Source organism: Mastigoproctus giganteus, chromosome 10 (genome assembly GCF_048544385.1).
Source record: "Mastigoproctus giganteus isolate SK-2022 chromosome 10, ASM4854438v1, whole genome shotgun sequence".
NCBI classification, from domain to species: Eukaryota; Metazoa; Arthropoda; class Arachnida; order Uropygi; family Thelyphonidae; genus Mastigoproctus; species Mastigoproctus giganteus.
The window spans coordinates 37,484,091-37,510,480 of NC_143584.1; the positions used below are offsets into that span (position 1 = coordinate 37,484,091).

Here is a 26,390-nt window from a genome sequence, read left to right on the forward strand (position 1 = left end):
CTACAGAACTGCTCCAAGGTATATCTGGCTTTGTGTATGAAAAATTTTGAAATTCATGCCTTATCTAGGTCTTGTCAGATGTGTGACAAACTAATTACAAACCAATATCAGTGCTCGTCCATTGGCAGCACTCTGTTATGGCACAAATCTTATTGATTAGAGTTGTAACGTATTATGAAGAATAACTGCTGTCATTTTCCTTCATATGTCATAACGCAGTTTATTATGATAGTGTGAAAATGAAAGAATTATCTGAAGAGGTAGTCTGATTTGTTATATAGCACATTTGATAAATGTACAGGTGCCAATATTTGACTTGGAAAGCAGGACATTTTTGTCATTTTTATCAGAAAAAAAAGCAGATTTTTTTAAATTCAGACTTTGGCCCTGATATTAAATTTTACTGACAACAAACACAATTTATATTAAAATATAATTATTCACCATTATAGTATGCTTTAAACTATTAGTGCACTCAGGATTTTTTTTCTTGTGGATTTCTGTCTTGGGTTATCTGTTACACACTACTCTTTATCATTACTTCAAGACAAATACTGTTGCAGTCCAAGTTTTCTTTTGTTTGTAACAATGGTTCTGCATATGGGTGTCAAGAGCATTTAGAAAGTTTCATCACAAAGAGGAGTTATGAACTGAGTTTTAATTTTTTAATTTTTTTTTTACTAAGTTTCAATAGCAAAAGCTTAATTTTTTTTTTTTGTGAACAATTTTCTAGTGTTTCTCTGTATCATTGAAGATAAAGAAAGAGATGAAGCAACTGATGTTTTGCAGCATCTAGTCCAACATTTTTAATGTTTGAACCTACCTGAAGCTATTTTGAAAGCAGAAAGAACTGATGTACAATGGATCTTAGTTGAGGAACTAGCAAGTGCAAAAAGAATGACATATAGCAAATTGTCTGAACTTGACATTTTAATAATTCTTCATAGCAATGCAGTAAAAAAAAAAAAAAGTTAAATGATGTGCTGGCAACTAGTAAAATTTGTAACATTTATAAGATTATTTTTCAGTGTAAGCTTGTGCACTATTCAGCAGTAAAATACTTCCACAATAAATAAAAGACAATTCTCTTGTTTCAGACTCTCCACAACCTCTGTAATGGTGATCAATTTTCAAAGGGGAAAAGGACAAAAGATTTAACAATTGTTGGCTAAATATTTGATTGAATAACTATGCCTGAATTTTCAAACACTAGCATAAGAATGAAATGGAATAAGCGAAATAAATTATTCAAGCCAGAAGAAAGGGTGATGAAGAACCTTTTTGCATGTGTAAATTAGCTTGCCTAGATTGATTGGTATGTAGATAATGTAAATATATTAAAAGGAGGAATGAAACAATTTTAATCTAAGTAAGATCTAAATATCTGTTCATTTCCAGTTGAAAACAAGTAGCAATGAGAGTAGCAATCACTGATGAAGTGGTAGGAACACGAGATTATATGTCACACGAAAAATATGTCAGATTTCCATCTGTTTGTAATTTACAAACAGAAATAAACAGATATTTAAGAATCCAAAAAATCTAAATATTTGTATTTAAATATATAAGTGTTTCATTCCCCCTTTTATATTTGTAAAATAATAAGAGAAGTTTACCTCAATATAGTAAGTAGAACACTTCCGTATGATACTCTCCAGAAATTAAAACGAAAAAAAACGAAATTCAGAAATTATCTATGACGTTTTGGTCATAGATAATTTCTGAATCACTGAATAATTTTCTCAGCAACAACTGAGGAAATTATTCAGAACACAAGATAGGAACTATTACCAGTTACAAAAGAAGCCAATTAGAATGTTTCCAGAAGTTGCAGAAGTCTTGGAACCAACATATAAAGTAAGATGCAAAAATGATGCATGAATTACATGTCAGTTAACTATTTTGCAATCCGAGGCTTATAGCCTTAAAGTGCTCTATAATCTTAATTACTTGCACACCATCAGACACCTTTTATATTGTGGAGTTATACTTCGCAATTGGGTTGTCATCATTTCAACGCCAGGGTACCTGCCTACCCACCGATGCGGAGCCAGCAAGCTCCGAAACAGTGCTGTCTGAGAGGTAGTATCCACCGAGAATAAGTAACAGTAGCCTTCTCCGTTGGTGAAGCGGTAATTATTCAAGGTAGTGCAATATCATGGTAACATGTTGTTAATACCTTCATCATCAGTGCAATGCCATGGTAATTCATTGTGAAGGTATGGTAACGCACTGTGCATGGTAAGGCGTGAATACCTTCACAACGCGTTACCATGTTACAGATCCTAAAATTTGAGAACTTGCCACTCTCTGCATGGCAAAACCTGACTGAGATATGTTGCTTTCCCAAATTTCGCATTAAAACCGACTGATTGACTAAATTTATTGAATTTTTCCTTTTTCTATGATTAATAAATAAATATCTAATTATCTCATTACCAATTAATTACTGATATATCCCATAAGAAACACCAATTTTACTTGTGACTTTGCAGATAGTAAAATGGTAATCATTTTTGATCAGATCAGGAGCAACTGAACCACTGATTTTTGAAGTTGAAGGACCATCTCCCTTGGATAAGCAGGCATCTTTAAACTTTGTGAACCACTGAAAAGTCTTTGAAGACATGTGGCATCTTCTTGAAGAGCTGTTTTCAACATTTTGTAAATTTCTGTTAAATATTTTCCCTAATTTTAAAAAAAATCAATACAAGTTTGCAATAAAATCATTCATTTTATAATGTGATGTGATGAGACACAGAAAACACCTATTCAATGAGTGCTACTTCAGATTGAATGCTGATAAATAGGTGATACATGTGTTCATGTCTAGATGAGTCAGTGAACATGCCACAGTATCTTGATACTGCAGCACTGGTGAGTCCCTGAACTTTTTAATCATATCTTGCACTCATTATCTGATTTTTCAACAGCTTATCTTTCTAATTATAAAGCAATTAACAATGTATATTGAAAATCAAAATTTTACTGAAAGAATACTAGAATTTACACTAACATTACTTTACTGTTAAAGTGATGTTAATATATTTTAAAGTATTAAAATTTTTAATACTTTAAAAGTATTTGCAATATAAGAAAGTTTGTACAATTAAGTGTCTAGTATTTCAAAACAAATTTGTTTTTGAAAATACTTTGCACAGTTACTTGATCATTTTTACAAATTTCAGTTAAAATTTTTAAAAGAAATGAATGATCTGCATTTTAAGTAGTATAAAAAAACAACAAAAATTACAAATCATACCTTTTATCAAATGCACTGTATAACAAAATGTTAGGTAATTCATGCAGTATGTCATTTGGGCATATCAAATTTTTACTTCCTAAATTTATCAGGTTTTCTCTTTTTCTGTGATTAATAAGTAAATATCTAATTATTTTATTACCAATTAATTACCCAGTAAAACTGTTAAAAAAAAAACACACAAAAAAGCAACAGTTTTCATATTAGCAGACTAAAAACATTTCTTTTCTGCAGGTCTACCACGCTGCCTATTCATTCCTCCAAGAAGTGCATGTCAGCAAAAATAATATCCAGTGCTTCAGCTACGATATACAGTATATTGTTCAGCTACAATAAACAGAAAAAATATATATAATAATAATTGCTGGATTTCTTTTTGTCTGAGTTTTTAATGAAATTTGGAACCTTAATAAATGTTTTGAACATCCACCAATGGAAGTCAAGTTGTTAGATGTGAATGGGCAGACATAGTACAGACAACAGACACTTTATGGAAGAATGCCTAAAAAGAGAATGATATTTACCTTCAGATAATGTTCATTTTCATGCTATAACAATAAAAGCTGAATCTCACTGGTTAGAGAGCTATTATTTTTCATCATATGAGACAGATCCACCAGTCAAAATTCATGCCGAAACAGGGAGATGCCAATGATTAATTGGTGTCTCTCTGTTTCAGCATGCTGCTGTAATGGTCAGCAATTAATCATCACACATTTGACAACACACTGAATAAGGTTTAAATAAAAAAAAGTTGTTGTTTTTTTAAACATTGTGTGATGTGTGTCATTCCAAAGTTTTGAGGAAAACACTTTGGAACAGCACTGAAAAAATTGCTAGGCATTCTAATAATTTTAAGAGCCACAGCAATTGACCATTGTTATGCTGTATATGTGACATGCTGAAGAAATAATTTTATTTAAAGGCATTGGGACTTTGATACTTCTGACTACTGATAGTTTAAAAAAAAGGTTAGTTGGTTGGTTGTTTGGGGGGGGGGGGACTCCTTAGCATTAATAAAATATTTATTGACTATTTTGGTATAGCATACCCACCAGTGGCGTAGCTACCACGTAGGCAGGGAAGGCAATTGCCGCCGGGCCCAGGCCCTTTAGGGTCCCGGTGTCTTTGGCTGTCTCCTGTTTTTGTAATTTTCATTAATTAAGTAGGGACCCGAACATGTTCTTTGCCTCCGGGCCCAAAAAAGGGTAGCTACGCTACTGGTATCCACCCATATTGCAGATGTTATTTTTATCATATATTACATCTGTATAAAGTGTGTGCTCATGGATTGATTGACATGTTTTAATTTTGGTTTTAAAAATACTTTACTTCTCACTCACTTTTATAAATTTCAATGAACCGAATCATATGCATTTTATGTAATAATAAAAAAAAAAAGCTACAAAGTCATGATAAAATTTATCAAATGCACTGTATAACAACAAGTTATACAGGGGAGGACTGAGGGGGGGAAGTTGTCCTCTGAATCACAGTCTATTGAAATGCACTGCTTGTTTGATGTTTGTGGAGCAATCAGGAATGGGACATGATATTGCTAAGGGGAATGTCTTTGTGTGTGCAAGATGTAAGGAGTGCGAGGAAATCAGGTGCCAACTCGGCATTGTTATGAGCTTACACGAGAGCTTGAAGGACAGGGTGGATGCCCTCGAAGGATTTAAATTGAGAGGACAATCAAGCTCTCAGCTGCCCACATCAATACCAGAGCTTGCACTTGAACATCACACAAAATGCAGTGACAACCTCCAAGGCAGAATGTGCTGTTCCCAAAGGAACTAGTTGTTGATGGTTCTATATGTTCCCCATTTCTCTGACTCTATTGTCAGAGAAATGGGGAACATATCGTGCAAAAAGGATAGATGGAACAGGACCAGGGTATGTCTGCCAAGTACAAAGGTTGATGACATTGTAGGGCAGATATCATCCTTTAAGGGCACAAAGGGTGATACTGTTTTCACATTGGCACAAATGATATTAAGAGTAGGAGACTGGAAGAATTACTTAACAAGTACAAGCCAATTATGAAAAAAAGCTGTGAGTTAGGGTTGAATTTGAAAGTGTCTGCAATTCTGCCCAGACACGATAGGAGGGAGTATATGATGAGAGCCTTGTCAATCAATTTGGCCCTGGAGAGATTGTGCAAGTCTCAAGGAGTAGAATTTTTCGCAGCCTGGTCTGTGCTTATTAACAGGAGAGACTGCTTCTACAGGATGGGATACCCTTAAATAGAAAGGGTGCAAGAATATTTGCTGATGCTATCGAGGCAGAGTTAGGTGGGTCAGAAAACTGCTAGCTTGGGGGGATCACAGACAAATAGATTAACAGTAGCCACTGGCAGAGGTAAAAGTGATTCTTGTACTACTTCTATTGAAATACAATTGAGCAGCAGCCTGGAAAGCAAGGCAATGGGAATTTCCAGGACTGCTGGGAGTCATAGTGGAACAAGTAAATACATGGGCTGTGTTAGGGTAACTAAGAGTAGAAACAGGTGCGTGTATACTTGCATGTACACCAATGCTACGAGTACAGGTAATAAATTCTATGAGCTTGAAGTGCTAGTCAAGACATCAAAGGCAGATATTGTTGGAATATCAGAGACATGGTGTCACACAGACATAAGCAGTGCAGAACTGTAACTTGGGGAGTACAATGTGTACAGAAAGGATAGACATGACAGGAAGGGAGGAGGGGTTATGCTATTAGTTAAGAAACACAAAATCTAAGGAAGTGCATCCAATTGATGTGGGTGGACAATGCAATGTTGAGTCTGTTTGGTGTGACATAAGCACTGGGAAAGGAAAAATGAGAGTAGGTGTGTTATAGGCCTAATGAATCTGATGAGTATAATGAGCAATTGTGCAGAGAAATAGAGTGGGCCAGTAAATTAGAGTGTCTTATAATGGGGGATTTTAATTTCCCGGATATTGACTGGAATTTGTGGGTTGGTCACTCACACATTAGCAAGGCTTTTGTGGATTTATTGGATGATTGTTTTCTACACCAGCATGTTCTGGAGGCAACTAGAGGAGTAATACTCTTGATCTGATTATCAGTAGTGATTCTTCATGCATTCAGAATCTGCAGATAAAGGAACTACAGGTAACCCCCGCTTAACGCTGATAATTCGTTCCGTAAAAACAGAGCGCTAAGTGAGCGCCAAGTGAGCACCGCATTCCCATAAGGTAACATATGTATTTGTGAGTTGCGGTCGGTGCCATAGGATATTTCCCAATCAATAATAAACAGTAGTGAAAAGATGCACAAATGTCGGTCAAAATATTTAATATTCAAATATTTGTACATATAAAATATTCTGCATTACATACATATATAATTATGTGGTAACTACTCATGTATCAAAATTAAACTTAAAATTCCAATTAAAATCATGAATTTAATTGATTTAATTTAATTGATGAATTTAATCATGAAAAATGTGTCGATTTTGGGTTGAACTTTGGCCCTCTTCCAAATAAACTAAAAGGGGTATTAATTTTAAATCCCCCGCAGTTTAAGTACCACCCAACAATAAAGTCAACCGATCCTTCGCCGCTTTGAAACCTGGCATGTTTTTTAATTCTCTCAATATGAAATTTCTTTTGACATTCGTTTCCACAAAAAGTCCTGCTTCATCTATGTTAAAAACTTGTTGAGAAGTACAGTATAACAAATAATATCCCTCTTCAATAATTTTAACAAGTTCTTTTTTGAAAGTTTCGGCTCCTTCTGCACTTGCAGCTTCTCCCTGGATTTTAAATTTATTCAACCAGCCCTTACTAGTTTTAAATGGATCCACAATTTTTTTTTTTTTTTTTGGTGAGTTTTCTTTAGATCATCATATTGGCTAAGCTCTTTCTCTCTCTTTATTTTTTTTAATAATATTTAACTTACCTGAATTCTCCATTGGATATTATTTTCTATAAAATTAGTTAAAGTCTTTCAATTTCAATTCTAATAGCCGGCCTGGCCCTAGTTGCTTGCAGTGGAACAGCTATCTTTCCCGCTGCTAAAATTAATTCTATATTTTTTTTTATATTTGTTCTTACAGTTAAACTTGCAAGTCCTAAGTTATGGCACACATCCGCTTGTCTTTGAACGGAATCGATTTGCTTCAAAACGTCTAATTTAATTTTCAAATTCAGTCTTTTTCTTACATTTATAGTCTTCGTACTGCGCTCAGACGTTGCTTTTTCATTCTTATCGGCCATTATTAACTCTTCGAAAATGTACTGCATTGGTTGCATTAATTATGATACAATGTTCAAGTAAACTGTCCGTTTTGCATGATGTCTAATACGGTACAGAGTGATGACTAGACTTTGGATAAATGCATATAACGCAAATATTACAAGCAATATACTTGATCATTTTTTAAAATGTTGATCTCGGAACTATGTAACAAGTCACTGTACTGCAATTAAATTAGCATGCAAGAAAATTTCACTGAGCGTGGGAAAATTTCTCAAGTCAGCGTGGGAAACGTTTTAATGCTATTTTCCTATTCATTCTCAAGCTATCGACTCTATCAAATGAAACGATTTCGTTAAATATGCCAAAAATGCAATTTGTAAAAGAGCGTTATAGTGATCTGTGACAGCGTTTTAGTCAGATATGGTTTATAATATAAGAACAGCATTATAGCGAATCAGCGTAAAGCGAACCGCGTTATAACGGGGGCCTGCTGTACTAGGTAGCAGTGATCACAGTGTGCTGAAGTGGGATTTACTGAAAAAGGTAACTACTGTAAAGGGTAAAGGGAAGGGTTTTTGCTTTAGTAAAGGTGGTCTGAGACAGTATTTAAATTCTAAATGGTGCAATCAACTGATGATGTTACCAATAGCAAATTCAAAATGAGAAGCATACAAAGAATTAATCTTGGAAGCTACTAGGCTTTTCATACCAATAAAGAAATACTGTTCAAGATTTAGGCCTATATGGATGTTAGATGAACTAATTAGACATGTGACAGAGAAGAAAAATGCATGGGATACATATAAATTAACATGTGACACAGAAGCCTATGATAGATATAAGCTGGTCTGTAACCAAGTTACAAAGGAGGTTAGGCAGGCGAAGGAAGATTATGAGAAATCTTTGGGAAAGGATGCAAATAAAAACAGCAAAGAATTCTTTACTTATGTAAATTCTAGAAGGAAGGGGAAATCAGATTGGTCCACTTGATATCGATTGTTCAACTGTTGATGATCCTGCTCAGGTAACTAATAAACTAAATGAATAATTTGCATCGACATTCACACATGAGGAGTTATTCAGGAAGGGAAATGCCATAGGTGTATTCAACCCTCACAGTAAGCTAGATAATCTTGTAATAACCGAGAGTAAAGTGGAGGAGAAATTGTTGAAGATAAATACAAGAAAGGCACCTGGGGTGGATGGGATCTATCCAGTTATATTAAAGGAGGCAGCAAAGGAAGTAAGCAAACCCTTAGCCATAATTATGAGAGCTTCCCTGGACTCAGGAGAGGTACCCAGGGACTGGAGATGTGCAGATGTGACCTCAATCCACAAAGGAGGATCAAAGGGAGACACAAGTCATTACAGACCTGTCAGATAACTTCTGTTCCAGGGAAATTAATGGAGGCACTGGTTAAAGAAGCATTGCAGGATCATCTAGACAAGACTTCAGTTATAGCTTGGACACAGCATGAGTTTGATAAGGGGAACTCTTGTCTGATTAATTTGATTGGATACTATGATATATTCACAAAGAAATTGGATGCAAAGAATAACTTTGCTATCATATATTTGGATCTTAGAAGAGCCTTTGATACTGTTGCACATGGAAGACTGCTGCACAAATTGGAGCAGTGTGGCATTGGAGGCAAATTGCTGCTATGGATAAAGGGATGGTTGAGTGGGAGAAGACAGAGTGGTAATCAATGGACACTGCTCTTCGTGGACTAATGTTATTAGTGGAGTCCCTCAGGGTTCAGTGTTGGGTCCATTGTTGTTTTCTGTATTTATAAATGATATTGATGATGGTATATCAGGCTTAATGTCCAAGTTTGCAGATGATACGAAGGTTGGCAGGGTTGTTAATGACACTAATGACAGTACACTGCTGCAACAGGATCTAGAAAAGTTGAGCAAATGAGCAAATGAAGTTTAACATTGACAAATGTAAGGTACTACATATGGGAAGCAGTAATCCCAGAGTAATGTATCAACTCTGTGGTACCACACTGATAGTGGTAGAGAGTGAATTGGACTTGGGGGTAATTATGCAGGCAGATATGAAGTTTTCTGAGCAGTGCAGATGATCTGTAAGAGTAACTCATGGTATCTTGTCAATGATATACAGGAATTTTTCTAGCAGGGATAAGGAGGTGATTATCCCCATGTATAAGGTCAGACCACACCTTGAGTACTGTATACAGGTCTGGAGGCCTCATTTTAAGAAGGATGTAGAGCTGTTGGAACGAGTATAGAGAAGGGCAACAAGATTAGTGAATGGAACCAAGGGTTGCTCTTATGAAGAAAGGCTTAAGTTTTGCAAATTACAGTGTCTGGAAACTAGGCACCTGCGAGGTAATCTGATTGAGGTGTATTAAGCCTTGAATGGTTTGAACATGCTCAATGCTGATGGGATTCTTCCTCTTGCTCAGAATAATTGCCTGAGAGGGCATATATTTCAAATTGATTAAAGACAGTTGTAGGATAGATGTGCGGAAGTTTGCCTTTAGCCAGCAGGTGGTTGATTGCTGGAATAAACTTCCATCTGTCGTAGAAGTTTATAACTTAAGTAGATTCAAGGCAGAACTAGACAAACATTTGGAGCGAGTGGATGGGTGAAATCAGGGTTTTTTTTTTTTTTTTTTTTGGCTGATGCTATATATGCTTGCTTTCTTGCATCATATGCCTTTGCTAATGCTAAAGTTAAGTAATGTTCCTGAAAAAATAAAAACATTGAATAACTTAAACAGGGAGAACTTTACTGGCTTCATCTGAAAGCGACTAATTAGCCTCAACTGAAGAGACCTTTAAGAATTCCTTCAGATGTGAACTCATGCTGCTAGAGTTTGCAGCAACTTTTGCATCAAGTGAAACTATTCATTATGATAATCTGACAGAAGAGTAAACCAGTTATAAGATGTGTACATTTCAATAATATACTATCAGGCATCTGGCTCTGTGATTTGATTTTTTTTTTTTTTTTTTGTCTGCTAGATACATTCAACTAAAAAAGTAAATTATAAAAAAATTCTGCATTAATTTCAAAATATCTCTATATTTTCCCTTGGTTTTAAACAGATCATATTTTTTAAAATAGAATGCCTCTTTTTAATTACAGCATACAAAGTACTATATTAAAACATTACCAAATACTAACCATATTGTTGGGATTAATAGCATCTTTTTCTTCAGCATGTACTGGACACTCCATGGGATAATTTTGTGAAGTCAAAACATCATTTTTCATACCCTGATGAAAAGGACACTCGTTTGTTGACAGCTGCACAGCATCTTTAGTAACATTAAGCGAGTCACTTCTCTGCAAAGTAAGTGTTCTTGTACTCCCATGGATTGGATAAGAAGCATTTTCTTTATCCTTTAGTTCATTTACTGCAGCAATGTTTCCAAGGGCTTTGTTAGCTGGTGTCAATGCTGAAGCAGAATTACCCATTATTCTGAAGAGCACAATTAGGAGGAAAAAAAAAAGTTGTAATTTAATTTTAAAAACTAATTATTAAAATTATAAAATAGAAGTCAATTACTGTAATTTTATATTAACTTTTTTTGAAAAACATACTTTATTCTGTAATTACTTAAAATTATCATATTATCAGCTTATTCTTGCTTGCACTTATTTGAAAACTAAGGTGGTGTTTGTAATATGTCTGTTTGCAAGTTATATACAACATGCAAGTGTCTCAGGCTTTCCACTATGAAACAGGCCATTCTCTTTCTGTCTCTCTTTACATGTATTTGAAAATTTTCTCATTGAACAAGCTACATGAAATCAAAAGGAGACCAATTCTTTTTTAATAATCATTAATCCTTCTTAATAAATATACTTATGGCTGTTTAATGCAACGACAATCACCAAGATATTGGAAATTCTTTAAAATTCAGCATAATCAGAAGAAACATGTTGCATGTAACAGTGTGTGTCAGCCTTGTGTAACATAAATACTAGGAAAACAAAAATGAGTAAGAGTCTATTACAGGCGAAGTGACTGTGAAGTGTATGATAAACAATTATAAAGACAAATGAGTGGGATTGCAAATTAGAATGTCTTATGGGAAATTTTAACATTCCATATATCAACTGGAACTCATGGGTTGGTAGCGTGCTCAGTAAAACATTTTTATGATTTGTTGGATGAATGCTTTTTACACACCAACATATTAGAGAGGCAATAATATTTGATTTAATTACCAGCAGACTTATCAACAGTTTTGGCACATTTTCTTGATCTGGTTATCATGACGTATTAAAAATATTCAAGTAAAGGAACTTTGAATGGCAAGACCCACAGAGTATTGATGACTGATTTATTCAAATAATAACTACTGTCAAGGTAAAGGGAAGGTTTCTGTTTTCACAGCAGGCATTTATAATCCCCTTAATTCCTAAAGAGCACCAGCCCCTGGTGCTCTTTATGGATTAATGAGATAAGTGATGATTCACAGGGATTGATGTGTGGGTTTCATGTGCATAACTTTAAATTTTCAATATATGTGCACATAACTTGAAACATGATTTTGTAAGATGGCACATTATAGCATGATGTACTGCATAGTTATCTTCTTATCTAATTACTAAGATTATTAACTTTACCTTAATAAAATTCTAGTTTTACACCCTCTAAGCTTGGCTATTCATTTTTTTGGGTTGGAGGTTGACAACCTCCTACTTGGCTATTCATTCAACTTGGGTTGGAGGTTGACAAGACGAAAGAAGATATTTGGTGACATTGGACTTGAACTTCTGTAGACTAATTTTCAGGAAATATGTATGAAGGAAGGTTGTTCAAGAAAGCGGCAGTTGAATGAATAAATGAGGAAGATGAAAAGTTGGTTCTGTGAGTTTGAAGTTGAACAGTAAATGGATGTTGGCTGGTGGCGGCACATGTCCAGACTGTTTTGAAAGAGGGAGCGGGAATTATAGAATCCAATTCAGAAGAACAGTGCCCATGCAAGTATTTGTAGAAAAGGCATGCAGCAGAAACAGTATGCTTATGAGACAGCGAGTGGAGAGATTCTGTTAGAGAGGAGTCATTAATTAAATTAACTGCCCTGTTCTGAATGGATTCTAGAAGCCTGAGAGAGGTTTTGGGGGCTCCGCCCCAGATGTGGAAACAATATTCCATGGTATGGCTGATTTGCGATTTGTACAGAGTTAACAGCTGTTTGGAAGAAAAGTAATGCCGAGAGCAAAAGAGAAAACCAAGTTTTTTAGATGCAGAGGAAGCAATATTTGTAATGTGCTTGTGCCAAGAGAGATTAGAAGTCAGGGTAATCCCCAAAAGAGATATATCATTTTGCCTAGAAATCAGAGTGTCACCAAAGATAAGCATAGGAGCAGAAAAATCCTTTTTGCGAAATTTAAGACAAGATTGAGTTTTAGAAGGATTGAAATCAACTAAGTTGTCTTTGCCTAACTGGAGATCGGCATTTAAGGAATCGGTAGCAGATATTCGAGCAGTTGAAGCTGATTGAGCAGGGCAAGGTTTCTCAAAATGGAAATTGGAATGCAATGTGCTATTGTCGACAAAACTATGGATAGGATTTCCAGTCAATGGAAGAAGGACATTAACATACAAGATGAAAAGAGAGGGGGAAAGAACTGAACCTTTGGGGATATCAGCATTAGTGGAGAAGTTAGAAGACAAAGAGCCAGCTACCATCATCCTCAGTGAGTGATCAGAGAGAAAACTCGATAACCAATTACAAAAAACAGTTGGCAAACCATAAGATGGAAGTTTGTTTAGAAGACCTTTATGCCAAACACAATCGAAAGCCTTTGAGACGTCAAGAGCAACTGCGTGTGTTTAACCGAACTTTTCCATTGAATTTGTCCATAAATGGGTAACATATGCCAGAATATCAGCAGTGGATTTACACAGATGGAATCCATACTGGCAATCATTGATCAGATGGAAGGTTTCTAAGTAGTTTAAGAGTTGGCAGTTAATTGATTTCTCCATTACTTTAGAAAGAGTAGAAGTAATTGCAATGGGACGATAATTGGATGGGAGGTATTTGTCATCCTTTTTAGGAACTGGCTGGATGTGAGCAAATTTCCAAGCAAAAGGAAAAACACCTTTGGAATAAGAAAGTGAAAAAAGGTGGCAAAGAACAGGAGTAAGTTCAGGAGTGCAGGTTTTGAGAACAAGTGGAAAAATACCATCAGGACCTGGAGCTTTCTTAGCATCAAGATTCGTCAAAATCCATCTGACATCTTTTTGACGGAAGACCACAGGAGGCATTGAATGGAGCATTTTGGGAATGGTGGGAGGTGTTTCACCAAGATCATTAATACACAAGTTGGAAGAAAAATGGGATGCTAGCAGGTCAGCTTTATCCTTGGCTGAAGTGACAACAGAACCATCTGGTTTTGACAGAGGTGGGAGCAGAGATGGGCAAAAGTTGCCACAAGAGAACAGAATGCTCGGCTACCATTAGGGTAAGAAGCAAGTTTTCTACTCTTAGCCTTTTCAAAATCTAGTTTGTACTGATTAATAACTGCTTTACAATTGTTGCGAGCATTGGTGTAGGCAGAAAATAAAACTGAAGAACTGCAAACAAGCCAATTATGATATGCAACATTCTTCTTTTGAACAGCCTTGGTACATTTATTGGAAAACTAAAGTTTAGATAAAGGACGAGATTTTAAAGTGGAGTGTGGGATAAAGGATTCCATTCCTGCAAGAATAATTTCACTGACACGATCTGAGCAAATGTTGACATCAGAAGTTTTGAAACTGTAATCCGACCAAAGAAAAGAAAAGAAATCCTTTCTTTCATCATCCCATTTTGCATTTTTGTAATGCCAAACAACATGAGGTTGGGAATAGCCATGCGATAAACGCTCCACTGGAGAAGAGAAAATCGCCAAGTTGTGATCTGAGGTGCCTAAAGGACCACTCATTTCAACCGTGTACTTAGAAGGGTTGTTTGTGAGAAAATGGTCAAGCATGTTGGCTGTATGGTTAGGATTGTCCAGTATTCTTGTAGGTAAATGAACAATCTGTGCAAGGTCATTAGTAATTGCAAAAGCCTCAGTATCTCGACCAGCTGTGACTAGAAACCGGCACAAGGGCTTCATGTGCCCTAGGCAAGATTTAAAATTTGCACCCCCAGTTGTATTCTGTACCATCCATCCACCTATCTATCCATCAACCCTGCCTACCAACAAGCTTACCTATTCCCACCCATTCATCTATAATATTTATTTGCTTGCTGTATATTGGTTTTCATCAACAGTTCACTTTTCACCAGTGTTTTGGTTTAGATGTTCATTACGAATCCTGATAATATTATAGTTGAGTTTTCGGCATCAGAATTTTGGTGTAGAGGTTTGCACTACATTGTAGCTGCTGCGTGAAAAATAGAGAAGGCATCTGACATAAAATATTATCCCTTCTTCCCTACCTTTTCTATTAATATTTTTGGAAGTTTTTAATTAAATATCAAAGAGATGCCCTAACAAAGCAACCCCAAATGTCATAAAACCATAAAGAGGATTATGTTATAAATCAATCTTTTTTTAAAATATATTCTTAATATTTGATAAAATATTTAGATAATGTTATTTCTTTTTTTAGAAATAATTATTACCTTATTTAATTTAAATAATTATTTTTTTTAACCACTAAAAAAATTACATTTTGTTGGAATGCACCCCTAGGAACTTTGCACTCTAGGCAACCGCCTAGGTTCACCTAATGGATGGGCTGGCTCTGTATGCAAGCCAATTGCAATATGCAAAAATCTTATCTTCAACAGCCTTAGCACATTTATTGGAAAATCAAGGTCAAGATTTTAAGGTGGAGTGTAGAATAAAGAATTTCATCCTACAAGAATAATTCACTGACATGATCTGGGCAAATACTGACACCAGAAGTTTTAAAATGGTAATCCAACCAAGAAAAATAGAAATCCTGCAGATCAATCCAAGATTTTGCATTCTTGTTATGCTACACAACACAAAGTTGGAAATGGTCACAAAAGAAAGACTCCATTGGAAAAGAGACCATCTCCAAGATGTGATCTTAGGTTCCTAAAGGACCACTCATTTTGACCATGTACTTGGAAGGGTTCTTTGTGAGGAAAAGGTTTTAAGTGCTGGCTGTGTAGTTAATTGCCTGGTATTCTTCTAGTAGGTAAATGAAAAATCTGTGTGAGGTCATTAGTAATTGCAAAAGCATCAGTATTTTGACCAGATGGGTCTGTGTGACTAGAAAATGGAAGCCAAGTAAAGTTGTGAACCCAGGAAAATTACCTCACTGTTAGGAAAGTTACTGGAGAAAGTCAAACTTTAAAGAGAGGAAGTCAATGAGTTCCAAGTTATTAGTGGAGTTGGAAAAAATAGAGGCAGATGAATTTGACAGAATGGGGCAGAGAGAGATTTTAAGCCAGAGAAGATTAAAAAGAGGAGATTCCAAATTATTAAGTCTCTGACAGAGAATATCAGGGCAGACATATGCACAAGTACCACCTTTGAAGAAAATGGAATCATATAGTGAATAATTAGACAACTGAGATGAGCAGTGGTTGAATTAGGCAATAATTGCTATTCTGTCAGAATAAGTATGTGTAGCTTGGAAGACTATAAGTTGATATGAACATCACGGTTGAAACAACTGAGACCAAGTATATTTGTGAAATGAACAAGGATGTGTTTGTGAGGTTTAGTTCTTTTCACAGATAAGTTTATTCTATTCGTTTGACTATTCACAATGCATTCAATAGTAAGAAAAGGTGGGGATGACATGTTATATGAAATAATGAAATTTTTGGATATGGCGTACCCATAGCAAGAATATATATACCCAGCCTCGATATAATGTGGCCTCTACAATGCCTCATGCATATACACACTACTTGGACTCCCTCCAGTCACTAACTAGCGGAAGAGAGACAGTGAGATTATACATTAGCTGAAATGGACACCTGTTAGAGAGTCAGCATTAGGTTCGGTCAGGTGGATTATCTAGTGGCTGGTGTGTGAACATATTTCAGAGCCATACCCTCGAAATGTAAAGAAGATTGGATCTCACCACGATGCCAATGATAACCTCAACAGTCTTGATGGATGCAGTACACCCTCTGAAAAATGGTCTCCATAAAATAGGCAGAATAGGACCAAGGTATGACTGCCAGAGAAAAAAAGGTGATGACGTAGAGCAGATCATCATAGTGCCAATGTTATACTCATTGGCACTAATGAAATTACGAGTAGGAGATCTACAGACTTAATTAACGGGTACAGGGCAATGTTGAAAAAAAGTTGTGCAAAAGTTAGAGTTAAATTTGAAAGTGTCTGCAATTCTGCCTAGATATGATAGGAGGGAGTAAATGATGAACACAGTGTCAATTAGTTTGGCCTTGGAGAGATTGTGTAAGGCTCATGGGGTAGAATTTCTCTCAGTTTGGTCTGGGCTTGTTGACAGGAGAGACTGCTTCTACAGGGATGGGACACTCTTAAATAGAAAGGGTGCAAGAATATTTGCTGATGCCATCAGAGCAGTGTTAGGTGGGTTGGAAAACTGCTAACTTGGGAGGCTACACAGACTAATAGATTAACAATAGCCACAGGCAGAGATGAAAGTGATTCTTGCACTGCTTCTATTGGACTGAGCAGCAAACTGGAAACCAAGGTGCCAGGGATTTCAAGGACTGCTGGGAGTCATCATGAATCAAGTAAATACATGGGCTGTGTTAGGGTAACATGTATTTACTTGATCCAAAAGAGTAGGAACAGGTGCATGGATACTTCCATACACACCAATGCTAGGAGCACAGTAAATAAATTTGATGAATTTGAAGTGCTGGTCAAGACATCAGATATAGACGTTGGGATATCAGAGACAAGGTGTGACTGAGATATAAGCGATGCAGAATTTGAATATTGGGGGGGGGTTAAAATTGTGCAGAAAGGACAGGAGGGGAGTTATTCTCTTAGTTAAGACGCACAAAATCTAATGCAGTGCAACCAGTTGACATGGGTGGCCAGTGTAATGTTGAGTCAGTTTGGGAAAGCAAAAATGAGAGTAGGGGTGTGTGATAGGCCTAATGACTCTGATGAATACAGCGAACAAGTGTACAGATAGAGTGGGCCAGTAAAGAAGAATGTCTTATAATAGGATATTTTAACTTTCTATATAATTATTGCGACTTGTGGGTTGGTTGTTCATACATTAGTAAGAATTTTTTCGATTTATTAGATGACCATTTTCTACAGCAGCATGTTAGAGAGGCAACCAGAGGGATTAATACTCTTGATCTGATTATCAGCAGTGAATTAATCATGGAAGTTACTAGGCTTTTCATATCAACTAAGAAATACTGCTCAGAGTTTAGGCCGAAATGGATGGCTGATGAACTAATCAGACTTGTGGCAGAGAAAAAAAAATGCATGGGATGCAAATAAATTATCAGGTGACACAGAGAAGCCAATGGTGGATATAAACTAGTCTGTAATCAAGTTACAAAGGAAGTCAGGCAAGCAGAGGTAGATTACGAGAAATCCAAGGGTGCAAAGAAAAACAGCAAAGACTTTTTTACTTGTATAAACACTATAAGGAAGGGAATGAACCAAATTGGTCCACTTGATATCGATGGTTTGACTGGGGGGTGATCGTGCTGTCGTTGTTGACAAACTGAATGAGTATTTTGCCTTTACATTCACACAATTTTTTAGAGAAGTGCAGGCCAGACGTTTATCAAACTCTAATAGGGAGCAAAATGATTTTGTAATAACTGAGAGGAAAGTGCAACAGAAATTATTGAAATTAAACATAACAATAGCACCTTGGGTGGATGGTATCTATCCAATTATATTAAGGGAGGCAGTACAGAAAGTAGGGAAACCTTCAGCCATAATTATGAGCGCATCCTTGTATTCAGGGGAGGACCCTGTGGACTGGAGATGTGTGAATGTATCCCAAATTCACAAAGGGAGATCAAAGGGTGACATGAGTAATTATAGAACTATTAGTTTAACTTCTGTTCCAGTGAAAATAATGGAGTCACTGGTTAGCATTAGCAAAGGCACATCATGCAAGAAAGCAAGCTTATATAGCATCAGCCAAAAAAAAAAAAAAAAAAAAGCCCCTTTATTTCACCCATTGACTGCCTCCAAATGTTTGTCAAATTCTATCTTGAATCTATTTAAGCTATTAACTTCTACACTGATAGATGGAAGTTTGTTCCAGCAATCAACCACCGCGTGGCTAAAGGCAAACTTCTACACATCTATCCTACAATTTTAATTTATGCCCTCTCAGGCGATTATACTGAGCAAGAGGACGAATCCCATCCGCATTGAGAATGCTCACACCATTCAAGACTTTATACACCTCAATCAGATCACCTCGCAGGTGCCTAGTTTCCAGACACTGTAATTTGCAAAACTTAAGCCTTTCTTCATAAGAGCAACCCTTTGTTCCATTCACTAATCTTGTTGCCCTTCTCTGTACTCATTCCAACAGCTCTACATCCTTCTTAAAATGAGGCCTCCAGACCTGTATAGAGTACTCAAGGTGTGGCCTGACCAATGCCTTATACAAGGGGATAATTACCTCCTTATCCCTGCTAGAAAAATTCCTGTATATCTTTCAAAAGACACCATGAACTACTCTTGCAGACCATCTGCACTGTTAAGAAAACTTCATATCTGCCTGCAAAATTACTCCCCAGGTCCTTTTCATTCTCTACCACTGTCAGTGTGGTACCACAAAGTTGATACGTTACTCTGGGATTATTGCTTCCCATATGTAGTACTTTATATTTGTCAATGTTAAACTTCATTTGCCACCTCTCAGCCCATCTGCTCAACTTTTCTAGATTCTGTTGCAGCAGCATACTGTCATTAGTGTCGTTATCAACCCTGCTAACCTTCGTATCGTCTGCAAACTTGGACATTAAGCCTGATATACCATCATCAATATCATTTATAAATACAGAAAACAACAATGGACCCAACACTAAACCCTGAGGGACTCCACTAATTATTATTATTATTATTATTATTAGCTATATGGTGTAAGGAAGCCTGAGGCTTATGCTACACCAGCCAAAAAAAAAAAAAAAAAAAATTTCCCGAGGTACCCTAAGAGAGAGAGAGAGAGAGAGAGAAGTAGAGGGAAATCACCAAGAAAGAGAAGAATGATGGTATCCAGCTCAGGACCCTGGGTGTGCCAAGCCCATACTCACCAGATGTGAGCCCCCGGGGTTAAATAACATTAGTCCACGAAGACCAGTGTCCATTGACCACTCTCTGTCTTCTCCCACTCAACCATCTCTTTATCCATAGCAGAAATCTGCCTCCAATGCCACACTGCTCCAATTTGTGCAACAGTATCAAAGGCTTTTCTAAGATCCAAATATATGATATCAAAGTTATTCTTTGCATCCAGTTCCTTTGTGACTACATCATAGCTGTTATTGTTGTTATTTGGTTTTTAGGAGCATTAGCAACTAAGGCCATATTGCTCGGGGATATACGGTGGTCATTCCCTGACCTTTCCGCATCCTCCGTATTTGGTGGTCACGGGCTCGAACCCCGGTCTAATCAAGAAGAGTGCTACGCACTACTGCTCCTGCCCACCTGGCTACAGAGGTGCTCTACATCATAGCGTCCAATCAAATTAGTCAGACATGACTTCCCCTTAACAAAAGGGAAGGACATCTCAAAGGCTTTCGATTGTGTTTGGCATAAAGGTCTTCTAAACAAGCTTCCATCTTATGGTTTGCGAACTGTTTTTTGTAATTGTTTATCCAGTTTTCTCTATGATCGCTCACTGAGGGTGATGGTAGATGGCTCTCTGTCTTCTAACTTCTCCACTAATGCTGGTTTCCCCCAAGGTTCAGTTCTTTCCCCCTCTCTTTTCATCTTGTATGTTAATGACCTTCTTCCATTGACTGGAAATCCTATCCATAGTTTTGCCGACAATAGCACATTGCATTCCAATTTCCATTTTGAGAAACCTTGCCCTGCTCAATCAGCTTCAACTTCTTGAAAATCTACTACCAATTCCTTAAATGCCGATCTTCAGGTAATTCTCCAGTTGATTTCAGCCCTTCTAAAACTCAGTCTTGTGTTATATCTCGCAAAAAGGATTCTTCTGCTCCTATGCTTATCTTTGGTGACCCTCCGATTTATAAGCAAAGTGATATATCTCTTTTGGGGATTACCCTAACTTCTAATCTCTCTTGGCACAAGCACATTACAAATATTGCTTCCTCTGCATCTAGAAAAGTTGGTTTTCTCTTTCACTCTCGGCGTTACTTTTCTTCCAAACAGCTCTTCACTCTGTACAAATTGCAAAACCGCCCTACCATGGAATATTATTCCCACATCTGGGGCAGTGCCCCCAAAACCTCTCTCAGGCTTCTTGATTCCATTCAAAAGAGGGCAGTTAGGTTAATTAATGACTCCTCTCTAAGAGAGTCTCTCCGCTCTCTGTCTCATAGACATACTGTTTCTGCTGAATGCCTCTTCTACAGATATTTCCATGGGCACTGTTTTTCTGAATTGGCTTCTATAATTCCCGCTCTCTCTTTCAAAACAGTCCAAACATGTGCTGCCACCAGCCAACATCCATTTACTGTCTAACTTCAAACTCACAGAACCAACTTTTCATCTTCCTCGTTTATTTATTCAACTGCCGTTTTCTGGAACAATCTTCCTTTGTACGTATTTCCTGAAAATTAGTCTACAGAAGTTCAAGTCTAATGTCAACAAATATCTTCTTTCGTCTTCTCAACTGCCAACCGAGCACGGTACTAAGTACTATAGGTTCTAATACCTCTCGTGTTTGGGGTTTTCATAAAAAAAAAAAAAAAAAAAAAAAAACCAGTTAGGTACATGCCCTGAGAAAAGGCAACCCTGAGTTGCCATTTCTCAGGGCATCTTGCGAGATTTGTCAATGATATACAGGAATTTTTCTAGCAGGGAAAAGGAGATAATTATTCCATTGTATAAGGCAATGGTCAGGCCACATGTTGAGTACTGTATACAGGTCTGGAGGCCTCATTTTAGGAAGGATGTAAAGCTGCTGGAATGAGTATAGAGAAGGCAATGAGATTGGTGAGTGGGAAGAAAGGGATGCTCTTACCAAGAAAGCTTCAATTCTTCAAACTGCAGAATCTAGAGTGTCTAGGCACCTGTGAGTTGATCTGCTTGAAGCGTTTAAGGCAGTGGTTCTCAAACTGTGTAGCTGGGGTACCCCTGTGATTTTATCTGATGTGATTTTTAATTTATGGACTCATGTTCAATCCTGTAATTTCGTAACATGGTATTGGCCAGATTCTCTAATTCTGTAGTTATTTGCCTTCACTATAATGACCAGGTCATCAGCAAAGGCATCTGCTGTATTTGGATATTTTAAATTTTCGTGGGAAACACAGCGATACTCAACGTCTGTCGGACACCGCGCAAACTACTAGCTCGAGGTAGTTCAGAGTTTCAACATTATTTATTAAGTTGTTTGGACCTAACTGCTTAATAAACAGAACTGTTAGGTATTTCTTTTGGCCTAGGTGTGCTATGAAAAAATTGCTGAGAAGCTAAGGGCGCTGTGAAAAAATTACTGAGACGCTAAGGGCACTGTGAACTTAGAAAGTTTGGCAACCTCTTGGTTTAAGGCTTTGAATGGATTGGGCAAGCTCAATGCTGATGGATTCTTTCACTTGCTCAGACTAAGCACATGTGGGGGCTTAAATTGAAATCGAGGAAAGGCAGTTTCAGAACTGATGTGTGGAAGTTTTCCTTTGTGGTTGTGAGTGGTTGATTGTTGGAACAAACTTCCGTATGTTGTTGTGGAAGTTTATAGCTTAAATAAATTTAAGGAAGAACCAGAAAAACTATTGGAGGGAATATACAAAGGGTACTAGGAAAGTTTTGCAATATGACGCAACAATGAATCACAGGAAGCTGCTTGTTGCTGCATGTTGAGACATGTTCATACGTGCATAGTAGCCGCCGCGCCAAGTCGATGGGCTCAGTTATTCATTAGTAGCGAGAGTGTAAAGTGCTTGCGATGGCATCGTGGTCACGAAATGAGATAAGGACAGTTTTGCGGTATAATTTCGTGCGTGGTTTAACCATAGACCAGTGCTTAGAAGAAATGACTCTTGCACTAGATGATGATTGTCCACATCGTACAACGATATTCAGGTGGTATAGAGAATTCCAAAGGGGAAATTTCACTCTGGAGGATTCTGAGAGGCCGGGAAGGCCTACGAACGTCAGTTACGGAGGAAAACGTTACTGCTGTGAGGAAAATGCTTCACGAAAACAGGCGAGTGACCTACCAACAGATAGAGGATACTTTGGGCCTAAATGCACCAGCAATTCGCTCGATTCTGCAAGATCATTTGCACGTGAAGAAACTTTGTTCTCTCTGGGTGCCGCATCAACTGACTGAAGAGCAGATGACACGACGTGTGACTTGGTGCCGGGAGATGTTAAAAAAGTTTGATAAGGGACAATCTCGGTATGTGAACAACATCGTGACAGGTGACGAGACGTGGCTGTACTATTACGATCTGCAGACCAAGGCTCAAAACAAAGTTTGGGTCTTTGATGATGACGACACACCCGTAATTGTCAGAAAATCCCGATCTGTAAAGAAGAAAATGATAGCTGTATTTTTCAAATCGAGTGGAATTGTGGAACATGTCGTTTTGGACACGCAGAAGACAGTCACAGCTAAGTGGTATACTGAACAATGCCTGCCTAAAGTCATTGGATCTATGAAGAACCTGCGGCCAAAGTCAAGAATGGACACCTGGTACCTCCATCACGATAATGCTGCAGCTCACCGCGCCAAAGCCTGCACCGAATATTTGACCACGACAGGACTGAAACTTCTCGAGCACCCTCCCTACAGTCCAGACCTTGCTCCCTGCGACTTTGCACTGTTCCCGCATGTGAAAATGAAGCTAAAAGGGAGGCGGTTTTCCAGTGATAAGGACCTTCTACGGATTGGGACAACGAGTGTGCTTTACTCCCTAGTGAAACTTGGCAGAACTGGTTTAAAGATTGGTTTCGAAGGATGGAGAGGTGTATTGAATGTAGAGGAAATTACTTTGAAAAAATTAAATAAACAAAGATGTATTGCACTTTCCTAGTACCCTTTGTATAGGTGAAATCAGAAGTGGTTTTTTTTGGCTGTGATGCTGTATAAGCTTGCTTTGTGCATCATATCATCTGAATTATTAACAGCTTTGTTTACCTTTTTGCATTATCAGATGCTTAATAGTTATACTTTACAGTTATCCATTTTAATTTTTATGAGAGTTTTTTTCTGATACTTTATAGTTATCATTTTTATTTTTTTTCTGATACTTTACAGTTATCCATTTTTATTTTTATGAGAGTTTTTTTCTGAAAGTATACATCTTATTATCTAATGGAATTCTGTCTTCTTTTTCTCAGAGTGCATACATCATTAATGAAATTATAAAAGAAAGAAGACAATTTTCAATTAATTTTAAAACAGAAATTTGTTTTAAAAGACTAAATGGTTTATTTAAAGAAAAAAAAACGCATATAACAGAGAAATTCATAAGTGTTACCTTAAATAAATAGGTTAAAACTGAAAATATATTAAAAAACTGCAATAATAGAGATCCATTCATAAATACAAATACATTCATACCTTACAAAAAAAAATTAATTATCTTTCTCAACATCAAAATTCTACATGGTGCTCCACTATTTCAGATGAATTACCATTCGTTCTATCTTGCAATAGTCTCTTCCAATAAAATTTTATTAATTGTTGTTCCATTAGCAAAATCATTTGATAAAATCTGGGTGTAGTTATCAGTTTGGATTATAACGATTTTTGTGTAAATGGGAAATGCTTTCACTGGCTCATCATTCATCAGATAAAATTCTATAATGGTTATACTTATGACTGGATCTATATTACTGTTTTTTTTTATTATTATTATTTTTTATGTAATTTCTGCATAGTGCCAGCCTGAGGTAAATCAGTGCCCGTACGTGGTCTACTTTCAGCACCCCCTTACTATTGCTTTTTTTTGAGCACTTGGTTCTCCCTAAGATGATTCCTAAGCAACTGCTCAGTCGGCTGGTACCTCAAGTTGACTGTACATATTTTTGAATGTAAAATGTATGCATGTAAAAAGATGTTAGTTCAAAAAGAAATTTTATAAAATTTCTTTTTGAACTAACAACATCTATCTTTATAATTTCATAAATGATCTATAATACCCATAGAAATGGACAACAGTAATGAATCCAATGAAGGCAAAAAAAAAAAAAAAAAAAAAAAGAAGAAAAACAAAAGAAAGAAAAGGGGGGGTAAGCAACAGAATCCAATAGACAGGGAGAGTAATGAAAACAGAGTACATTTAATCTGTCACGAGATCATTGAAAACAGAGCATAGTTGACCAGTGAAATTGAGCACAGCCAACCAGTTCACTTGACCAATAAACAGGGGCAACAGTAAGATTCAACTGGAATTATATCATTATAGCAGGTTTACCCCATTCCATTCAGAAAAAAGTTTCAGTTTCTCAAAATTTCATGCATGGTTGTAGCTTTAATGGTTCTGGCTATAAGCCAAAAATTTCAGCAAGTTCCCTCAATACTATTGTTTTCCATCATTTTCTGATTATAATGTGACTTGAGGTATTTTCTTATATAATAATGAAGTGGGAGTTAAAGCTAGAATTACCATCTCTTCAAGTTTAACTCAGTTTTTAGGTTTGAGCATGTAATGTTTGGGTTTCAGGTCTTGTTGTTATTTGTCCATGTAAATTTTATATATATATATATATTTTTTAAATATAAAGTTTCCATTCCTTTTTGACACAAATGCTATATTACTTGTATATGTTATGTGAATTAAACATACTTATTTAGAATGAAACATACAGAAACATTAATATTTGTATAATGTACCATTGTATTTTAAATTATGGCACTGATGAGGACCAAAACTGGAAATTAGAGAGTTATACAAGTCAGTAGTTATCACAAAACTAGTCTTTTTAGTAAGTAACACAGATTACACTATACTGTTTAGAAAGTAATAATTTATTGCCACCGAGGGTTTCTGAAATAATCTAGCATTGCCATCTTCAGAATGGTTGAAAGTGCCACCCCCTTACTATTAATGTTTAGTTAATACCTATGCAGATGTCTTGAAATAGTTGTGGGGGTCCTTACAGTAATTTTTTCCCTAAAATTACAGGATTGTCCCCCCTCCCTAGAAATTAGGTCAGAGATTTTGAAAAGGTGGCAACTGTATTAAAACTTTGTTATGAAGTGTTATATGGCTGAGGTTGTTTTCTTTTTTTGGAAGGCAAACTTCTAAATCATTAACATTCATCTATAGTATTTTTGTGATGGACTATAAGGTAACTGTGTGTGTGTATATATATATACATAAGTTGGTAGTTGTGAAGGGCAATGTTTACTAACTTATGTAGAAATTATAATCGTTGGGTACTTTCTGCATATAGCAGTGTCCCAGGTCCATAATCCATTATTATTATTATTTCTAATATTATATATACATATATAATATTATATTATGTATATAATATATATAATAATATATATATAACCAGCAGAATTACTTAACAAGTACAGGTCACTGTTGAACAAAAGCCGAGAATTAGGGTTAAATTTGAAAGTGTCTGCAATTCTGCCCAGACACGATAGGAGGGAGTATATGATGAGAGCCTTGTCGATCAATTCGGCCCTGGAAAGATTGTGCAAGGCTCAAGGGGTAGAATTTTTTTCAGCCTGGACTGTACTTGTTAACAGGAGAGATTGCTTCTACAGGGATGGGATACACTTAAATAGAAAGGGTGCAAGAATATTTGCTGATGCTATCGAGGCAGTGTTAGGTGGGTCGGAAAACTGCTAGCTTG

The 26,390-nt window shown here is 36.6% G+C and overlaps 1 protein-coding gene across 1 annotated transcript in view; it reads right to left on the reverse strand.

The window, feature by feature from the left end:
- The window catches only part of Cchl (Cytochrome c heme lyase), a 50,472-nt gene that overhangs the window by 17,619 nt on the left and 6,463 nt on the right, over window positions 1–26,390 (reverse strand). Inside the window, exon 2 of the mRNA XM_090384048.1 lies at window positions 10,635–10,932. Within this exon, the coding sequence (XP_090240174.1) occupies window positions 10,635–10,932 (298 nt within the window). The remainder of the gene's footprint in view (window positions 1–10,634; window positions 10,933–26,390) is intronic.